General features: G+C 48.3%; 1 protein-coding gene across 2 annotated transcripts in view; it reads left to right on the top strand.

Annotated features, from left to right (window-relative positions):
- The first annotated feature begins 314 nt into the window (after nt 1–314).
- Nucleotides 315–8,924, top strand: part of Stxbp1 (syntaxin binding protein 1) — a 61,255-nt gene continuing 52,645 nt past the window's right edge. The window contains exon 1 of one of the 2 annotated variants that reach the window (XM_087649644.1): nt 315–469. In XM_087649644.1, the coding sequence (XP_087505770.1) occupies nt 433–469 (37 nt within the window). In that variant the 5' untranslated portion in view covers nt 315–432. 2 annotated transcript variants of the gene reach the window in all.

Here is an 8,924-nt window from a genome sequence, read left to right as displayed (position 1 = left end):
AGCAGAAAGAGCATCACAGCCTGGCTTTGGGGAGATTCCCATGGCCTGGGCAGCCAGTGCAGGGTAGATGAGGGGATTTTAGGACCCTGAGCCGGGGTCGCGCACGTAAGGCGCAAGGGAGGGCGCTCCCGGAGATCGTCCGCATCCCGGAGGGCGGGGTCTCACGCCCGGGCTGCGCTTCTATTGGCGGAAGCGCGCGGGTGACGATGACGGTCGGCGCGAGGCCCCGCCCCTACAGCCCCGCCTCTCCGCGCGCGCCGGCCGCTCCACAGCCTCGCTCTGGCCCCAGTCGCGCCCCCGCGCGGAGTCCGCGCGTCAGTCGGTCCCGAGCGCGACTGCGGGGCGGCGGGCTGCAGACAGCGGGGCGCGCGGCCCGGGGGAGGCTACGGTGTCGCGGGAGGAGCATCGGAGCCCGGAGACTCGAAGAACGCCATGGCCCCCATTGGCCTCAAGGCGGTGGTCGGAGAGAGTAAGTGGCCTCCGGGTGCTGCCCCGGGGCCGGCAAAACCCGTTATTCAGGCGCCGCCCTCCCGGGAGGGAAGCCCCTCTGGCTTCCTGCGGCCAGCAGGCTTCCCTGACTCACGCTTCACCTAGATCCCCCCTTCACCTCGGCCCTCCAATCCCCAGACGCCTCCTCGGTCTCTATTCCTCCATCTCCTCTTCATCCCATCCCTCCTCCTCACACCTCGCCTTCATAAACATCCCGTTTTCCCTTTTCCCTTCATCCCTTCACCTCCATCACGCCACCTCTCTTCCTTCATCCCATCCCGTCTCCTCTCTCTCTCTGTTCACCCCAGACCCCTCTCTCCCTCCCCCATCCGCCCCTTTATCCCCCACTAGCCCACCACCGTCCTCTGCAGCATCACCCTTTTGCAACCCAACTCTTCTCCAGACGTATTCCTTTCCTACCGTCTCCCTTCCTTGCCTTCTGCATTTCCACGGCTCTCAATTCCGCGCCCCCCCCCCCGTTTTCTGTCTCCAATCCCTCCCTCTTTCCCACCCTCCCTCGTGAATCGTGACGAACGAAGCCTGGCCTGCGTCCTCCTCCCTCCCTGCCTCCTTCTCCCGGGAGCAGGGCGCTGTCCCCGGCTGCAGAGACCCACCTGGGAGAGGCTGGGCGCGCGCCGCCGGGGCCACTCCAGCCAGCTGGAGAGGGGACCCGGGGTTTTCCAGTGGAGCTGCTCCCGCAGGCTCTCTCCGCTTCCCCTTTCCGAGCCTGGACTTAAAGGGAAGGGTCTTAGCCGGGTCCCTTAGAAATCCCAAGGGAGAAGGGGAGCAGCTTCAGAGTGCCACGGGAGGAGTGGCCCCAGCCAGCGCCGCAGTCTGCAGTCTCGCTGCTTGTGGGACTCAGTCCTGGGCGTCGCTGCGGGGAAGATATGATTGTTTATATGTTTGCCTGAAAGGCACAGCGGACATGTTTAAATTTATTTTTTATTTATTTTTATAATGGATGGTGAGCGTCGAAGTGAGGGCGGGTTGTCAGTATTTAAAAATAAAGATGGGTGACCTAGGTAGAAAAACAGTGCCTCTTCAATATTTTGGCATGCCTTTACAATGAAAACGTGTGTGAAGACTGCTGTGGCTTTCGTTGTCTCTTTTTAGAGTGAGAGAAAATGAAAGTGCCTTTTCCCTGTAGGAGAGGTGGAAATTTACAGTTTCCCTTTTCAGTGATCCTCTTCTATGGTAGCTTCCTCCCCACCTCCCATCCCCCATCAAATGCAGCATAACTGTTGAGCGTCATAACTGTCTTCCCCTTATTCTTTTGACTGGTATATGTGGGATACTCTAGCCATGAACAACCTTCCTGATATAGTACACCAGAAGAAATTATTATAAAAACAAAACCAAAGATGACTTTTTTAAAAAAATGCTCACACTAGCACCCATGCTCTAAAGGTTACTTGAACCGTTTTCTGGGGAGAATCAGTGTTTACTGCAACTATCCATAGGGATTTTCTATCATCAACATCTTCATTTTTACCCATGGGAAAGCAATTGAGGCTTGGAGCAGTTAAATGACTTGCTGAAATCATTGTTAATTAATTTTTAAAAATCTAGTATTCATTTCCCTTTAATTTAAGTAAAAATAACTCCCTTGCTCTCTGTGTACCCCCTTTTCAAGGGTTAAAGGTGTGGGATGGAATGTCATCTCCCAGGTGTTATTTTTGAATATTACATTTGAAAGATGGATTACTTATAGAAACTCCCACAAGACAGTCTCTACAGTTCAGGCTGCTGGCCCAGAAGGCACTATGTAACCTAGACTGGCATTAAATTTATCTCAATCCTCCTGCCTCAGCGTCACAAATGCTGAAGATTATAGGTGTGAGCCACCAACTCCAGCTTATTCATTTATTCATTTCTTAAGTTTGAGACAAGGTCTTACTTTACAGCCCTGGCAACCTGGTACTTGCTACCCAAGTGCAGGTTGGCTTTGAATTTGTGGTAATCCTCCTGCCTCAGGCTATCAAAATGCTGGGGTTACAGGCTTGCTGCACCACCACACCCAGCTGACAAGTTTTTGCATCCTTTACACAAGACCTTTTGATTATGTAGGTGGCACCATAACTTCTTGCTTCGCCTCTTTTAGAAGTAAGCATCAAGACTGGGGGGAAAAAAACCAGTATGCAATATGGCTGAAATTTCCTTTGAAACAAAGTGAATCTGTGGTGTACAAAAATAAGCTCAATTTAAAAAAATTAGTGAATGTGTGAACAGGCTTCTATTCCTGTAACAATTGAGTTAGGCATGTACTTTAGGAGAATACATCACTGAATACTATTTTAATGCTACCTTCTAGTTTTTGGTGGGGGTTTCTGCTTTGGCATTTTTCTCCAGAAATTAAGAATGAAATGAAGATTTTTTTTTCTTTTCTTGCTGTCTTTTTTTTTTTTTTTTAATAGAAGCTTCTTATGATTTCAGAAATGTGGCTTTTTTTTTTTTTTTTTTTTTGCTGTCTTGAGAACTGAGTCTGATATAGCCCAGGTGTGCCTAGAGCTGGCAGGGACTTAGGAGAAGCTAAAACTGATCCTTCAGTTGCTGCCTCTGCAGCCTCCCACTGCTGTCTCATCCTAAGCAGTGCTGGGGCTTGAACCTGGGACCTCTAGTATGCTAGGTTAGCATTCTGCCCACTGAGCTACATCTGCAGCTAAAACTTAGTTAAGAAAAACAAATAAACCACTGTATTAGTTTAAATGTCACCTTGCTTTTGATCTAAGTTAATATCCCCCATAGTCCCTGTCTTAGTTAGGGTTATTGCAGCTGTAGTGAAACACCATGACCAAAATTAACTTTGGGAGGAAAGGATTCATCCACATCACAGTTCATCAGTGAAGGAGGTCACTCAGGAGCTGATGCAGGCCACTCAGCCTGCTTTCTTACAGAGCCCAGGGGGTGGTCTCACCCACAATGGGCTGGGCCCTCCCACCATAATTCAATCAGTAATTTAGAAAATGCCCTACAAGCTTCCCTACAGCCCCATTTTACAGAGGCATTTTTCTTCACTGAGGCTCCCTCTCTGAAGCCTCTAGCTGTGTGACGTTGACATAAATCTAGCCAGCACAGTCACTGTCAGATTTTTTTTCCATAAAGTAAAAAATTACTTTGTTCCTTTTTGTTTGTTTTGGGGTAAGGCCCACATCTGAATGCTGTGTCCATTTGAATTTCACAAACCAGTTCTCTGATAATGGGGTTCTGGGCCCCAAACTTGCAGCAACAGCTCATCTTTAACAGTTGATATCTATTTGCTGAGTGAACACATATCACTTAGGATAGGAATAAACATAAAGTAGATGTAGTTTGAGCCCCTTACCTTCCCCCACAATCTTCCTCAGTCTACTTTAGAGCCTTGCACATGTGCAGTACCAGCCCCTTCTGGTCCCTTCTGAGTTGAGCTTCACTGGACAGCCCGTGGGCTGTAGGTGTGAGAAGAGGATCTGGGTTGACTTAGCTACTTATTCTACAGACATTTGTTTAGAGATTGCTAGGAACTATGGGTGTTTCAAAGCTGAAAGCTGAATGAATACCGAGCAAGCCTGGTGGCATATGCCTTTAGTTCAGGACTTGAGAGGCAGAGTTCCAGGCCAGCCAGGGATACATAGTGAGACCCTGTCTTTTTTTTTTTTTTTTGGTTCTTTTTTTTGGAGCTGGGGACCGAACCCAGGGCCTTGCGCTTCCTAGGTAAGCGCTCTACCACTGAGCTAAATCCCCAGCCCTGAGACCCTGTCTTAAAACCAACCAACCCACAAACAAACCCCTAAAGCCAGAACAACAACAGAATGGGACTAGCCCTACGGTGTGGCAGTCAGTCCTCCAGAAGCTTTCTCTTCCCCAGCACATTTTAGAACACACTCAGTGTGTTGCACTTGTATATGTTGGCCTTGTCCAACTGGTCTGTAAGTTTCTTCAGGCAGAGTAGGGGTCTTGTTCTTGGGTCTGTCCTCAGTGAGTGATTAAGGCTCTGACACACAGTTAACGTTGGACAAACAACCAATGAGAAAGAGAACAGGCCCTGTAACTAGAATTATGGAAGGACCCCGTGCCAGCTGGGACTGAGGGTTCTCGTGCCCTGTGCCAGCTTTATGCTGGGGATGAACTCAGGTCCTCGTGCTTGCTGAGCAAGAGCCTTAGTAGCTGAGCTTCTCCCTGAATTTAAAGGGTCATTGTTTATTCACTTCAGGACTACAGCTTAATTTTTAAGATTAAACTTTTTATTTGAGTTGGGAATGTGCCACAGACCTGTGGAGGTAAGAAGGCTTTCAGGACCCTGAAAAGCCTTTCCTTTTATCACGTAGGTCTCAGGGATCAAACTCAGTTCAGGGTTGGCTGCAAATACCGGTATCCGCTGAGCCATCTTGCTGGCTCAGGGCAATGGCTTTTATTTTATTTTTATTTTTAAAAGATTCTATCTATCTATCTATCTATCTATCTATCTATCTATCTATCTATCTATCTATGATTTGTTCAAGACAAATTGTCTTTGTATAGTTCTGGCTGCCTTGAAACTCGAACTTAGAGAGATCCACCTGCCTCTGCCTCTCCTGTGCTGGGATTAAAGGTGTGCCTGCCACCACCACCTGGCTAAGATTCGTTTTTATTCGTGTGTCTTTTGAGTGTGTAGGTGTCTATAGACTCCTGAGTGGGTGTCAGATCCAGTGGAGTTGGGAGTTACAGGTGTTTGTGAGACACTGGATGTGCATGCTAGGAATCAAATGCAGGCTCTCTGGAAGATCCTGTCTAAACAGACAGACCGACAGACAAAAGCAGTTTCCTGATTTTCTCTTGCTATTTCCTATGGACAGTCTCTTCCCGCTCTTAGCTCCTGGCAACCACCAACCTTTCCCCATTCCCTGTAGTTTTGCCTCTTCCAGAATATCATAGCATATAGCTTTTTTGAGGCAGGATGTCACTGTGTCGCCCAGGCTGGCCTTGAACACACAGAAATCTACCTGCCTCTGTCTCCCAAATCCTGGGATCAAAGGTGTGCAGTACTATACCCAGTTCTTAAAATGTGATTTCTGTGGCTGGAGAGATGTCTCAGTTGGTAAAGTCCCTGCTGTTCAAGCTTGAGGATCTGAGTTCAGATCCCCAGCCCCAGGTGAAAGTGCCAGGTGTAGCGTGTGTGCGTACACACACACACACACACACACACACACACACACACACACACACAGTATATACAATTTTAAAAACTTGATTTCTTTCATCCAGAGTGGTTATAGTACATGCTGTCTATCTCAGCACTAGAGAGGCAGAGGCAGGAGGATTGCAGCAAGTTCTAGGCTACCATAAACTGCATGAAAAGTTCGAGGCCAGTCAGGACCATGTAGTAAGACCCTATCTCAGCTCCCCTATCCTCCCTAAAAATGACGTCTTTTACATAGCATTTTAGTTGTGTTTGTGTGTGAGTGAGTGAGTGAGTGTGTGTGTGTGTGTGTGTGTGTGTGCATGTGTGCATGCACACACACACACACACACACACACATACCGTGGCACACATGTAGAAGTCCTAATTGGTTTTCACCTTCTACTATGTGGGTCCTGGGAATCGAACTTAGAGTCATCAGGCTTAGTGGCAAGCACCTTTACCCACTGACCCCCTTCAGTGGCACCTTTATCTGCTACAGAGCCTGCAGAGCTGCCGCACTGCCTCAAGGTGCCTGAGGGCTCCAGTTCTACAGTTCCAAGCCCAGGCTCCCTCTCTCCCCTCCCCTGCCCCTCCCTTCCCTCCTTCATCAGGGTCTTTGTGTCGGTTTCAGGCTAAACTCAATTCCTAGGCTCACGTGTGCCTTCTATCTCTTCTCCTTCCCCTCCTTTGAATATTTTTATTCAATATTTAATTCCTTGATATAATAATTGTGATCTTATGTCTTTTTTAGACATAAAAATTACTTTGAGTGATCTCACTGTGTCTTCCTTCCTAGTTTATTTTATTTTATTTATTATTATTTTCTTGTTTAACTTTGAGACCGTGTCTCACTGTATAGTTCATGCTGGCTGGAACTCATAGTAGTCCTCCTGCCTTGGTTTCCTTACTGCTGGGTTTATAAGTTTGTGCCACCACACCCAGCTATGGTGTTTATTTCTTTTCTTCTTTTTTTCCTCCCTTCCTTCCTTCCTTCCCTCCTTCCTCCCTTCCTTCCTTCCTTCCCTTCCTTCCTTCCTTCCTTCCTTCCTTCCTCTCTCTCTCTGTCTCTCTCTCTCTCTGTCTCTCTGTCTCTCTCTCTGTCTGTCTGTCTGTCTCTCTCTCTCTCGTTTTGAGACAGGGTTTCTCAGTGTAAATAGTCCTAGCTGTCCTAAACTCGATTTGTAGACTAGGCTGGCCTCGAACTCGCAGAGATCCACCTGTTTCTGCCTCCCAAGTGATCAAAGGCATGGGTTACTACGCCCATTTTTGTTTTTTTGGTGTTTTTTTTTTTTTTGTTTTTTTTTTTTGTTTTTGTTTTTTCCGGAGCTGGGGACCAAACCCAGGGCCTTGCGCTTGCTAGGCAAAGCGCTCTACCACTGAGCTAAATCCCCAACCCTGTTTTTTTGGTGTTTATTTCTAGATATAGTTCTATTTTGAACGGGTTGTCACCTTTGATGTGGTTTACAATTTAAATTGGGGCAAATTTTCCTAAGCGGTGGTTTAGGGTCCAAGTAGCATCCCCGTTGTCTTCATCAGTTGTGAGAGGACTTGCATCTGCCCTGTATCCAACAAGGGCTTACTGTGTTGGCCGTACATTAAAAAGGTGTCTCTCTGACTTTTTTGGGGGGGGGGCACACAACACCTCTGAGGCAATCAGGAGTTTGGCAGCTAATGAAGTATTTTTTCTTTAGTGAATTGGTCAGGCCAACTTTTATAGTTACCTCTGTCAATCCAGCAGCGCTAAATTGTGAGCTGTGGTCCTGTGCTCGCCCTAGGAGGACTGTCTCAGGAATGCCAGCTTTGAAGCCAATCAGAGGGCCTCAGCTCTTCCTAAGGGTGCTTGGCTAGGGGTTAAGCACAGTGAAGTGCTCCTGAGAATGCTAAGTCCAGGATGGGTCTTTATTGTAAGCATCCTCAATGCTTTCCTCCGAGGAGTCGAAGCTGTTAAGAGCAGGTGTCTTGGCCATTGGTAGCTAGCTGGTACACCCTTCCCCTGTGAACTGTCGATCAGCCTCTCAGCAGCCAACCAGACTCTCATCACCACAGCTCAGCTGCTTTGAACATTCACAGAAACTTGAGAAAACTACCTCAGGAGGCTTTGCTTTAGTCACAGCTTCCCCACACAACTTGGAAGGATGAGCAAGAAAGAGTCTCTGTTTTTTTTTTTTTTTTCCGGAGCTAGGGACCGAACCCAGGGCCTTGCGCTTCCTAGGCAAGCGCTCTACCACTGAGCTAAATCCCCAACCCCCCCCCCCCCCAAAGAGTCTCTGTTACCACAAGCCTCTGTGAACTCTCCATGACCCTGCATGAGCTGCTCTCACTTACGGTTGGAAGGGCACCTGGTTGTGAAGGTACAGGTTCAAACTGGTCTCCAGAAGTCAATCTTTCCATAGTGGCCTTTGGAGCCCCCAGGGGATCTGGAACCCAATGCCTTTGTTCCTTCAGCCACACTATAGACTATAGTCTATTGGTACTAGAAACTGTGCATCAAGGTGATGGACGCAGAAACCTGGTCTTCCTGCCTTGGCCTCCACAGTGCTGGGACTATAGACCCATATTACCAGGCCCAGCTAGATCTGCTTCTTGTGGGTCCACATAGCACAGCAGTGATCTGCCCTGGCCGGGACTCTGGATAATGTGGGATCCTCAGGAAACAAGTGAGGACAAGGATATCTGTAAAAGGGAAGGCTAGCCGTGAAGACGGTGGTCTCAGTGTGGCCTCAGAAAGGCAAGCAGAAGAAGGCTGAGGTTGGCAAGGAAGAGGGATGCAGTATAGTTTAGCTGGGCATGGGAGGACAGAGAAGCTGGAGGGTGCTGGATTTCTTAGCCCTGTGCGTGTTAAAGTTCTTCTTGTGTTTATTTTTGTGGTGGAAAGGAGCGTGAATGTCCACAGTATATCCGTGGAGGTTAGACGATGACCTGTGGGGGCTGGTTTTCTGCTCCCATCATGTAGATCCCGGGGGTCGGACCCAGGGCGTCATGCTTGGTAGGGCAGTCCTTTGCCACTGAGTCATCCCCCAGGACCTTATGTTGTTTTTCAGAAGCCCTGGAGACTGCATGAAGATTTTTAAGTCAGTGGGAGATAGGGTCAGAATGCTTTAAAAAGTGCTCTGGTTCTCTGGGGAGATTGGATGGGAGGCAGTAAGTTAGGGGCTGTGGTGGCGTCCTGTCTGTGGCAACTGAGGTCTGAGACAGAGCAGTGGATGGGGGAAGGAGGTAAACTGGGAGACATATTATAGATATTGATGGGTATGTGTTACGTCACAGGCATCAGATGTGAGGGGTAAGAAGAGAAGGC

Source organism: Rattus norvegicus, chromosome 3 (genome assembly GCF_021556685.1).
Source record: "Rattus norvegicus strain SHRSP/BbbUtx chromosome 3, alternate assembly SHRSP_T2T, whole genome shotgun sequence".
Lineage (NCBI taxonomy): Eukaryota > Metazoa > Chordata > Mammalia > Rodentia > Muridae > Rattus > Rattus norvegicus.
This window is presented reverse-complemented; position numbering and strand designations above follow the sequence as displayed.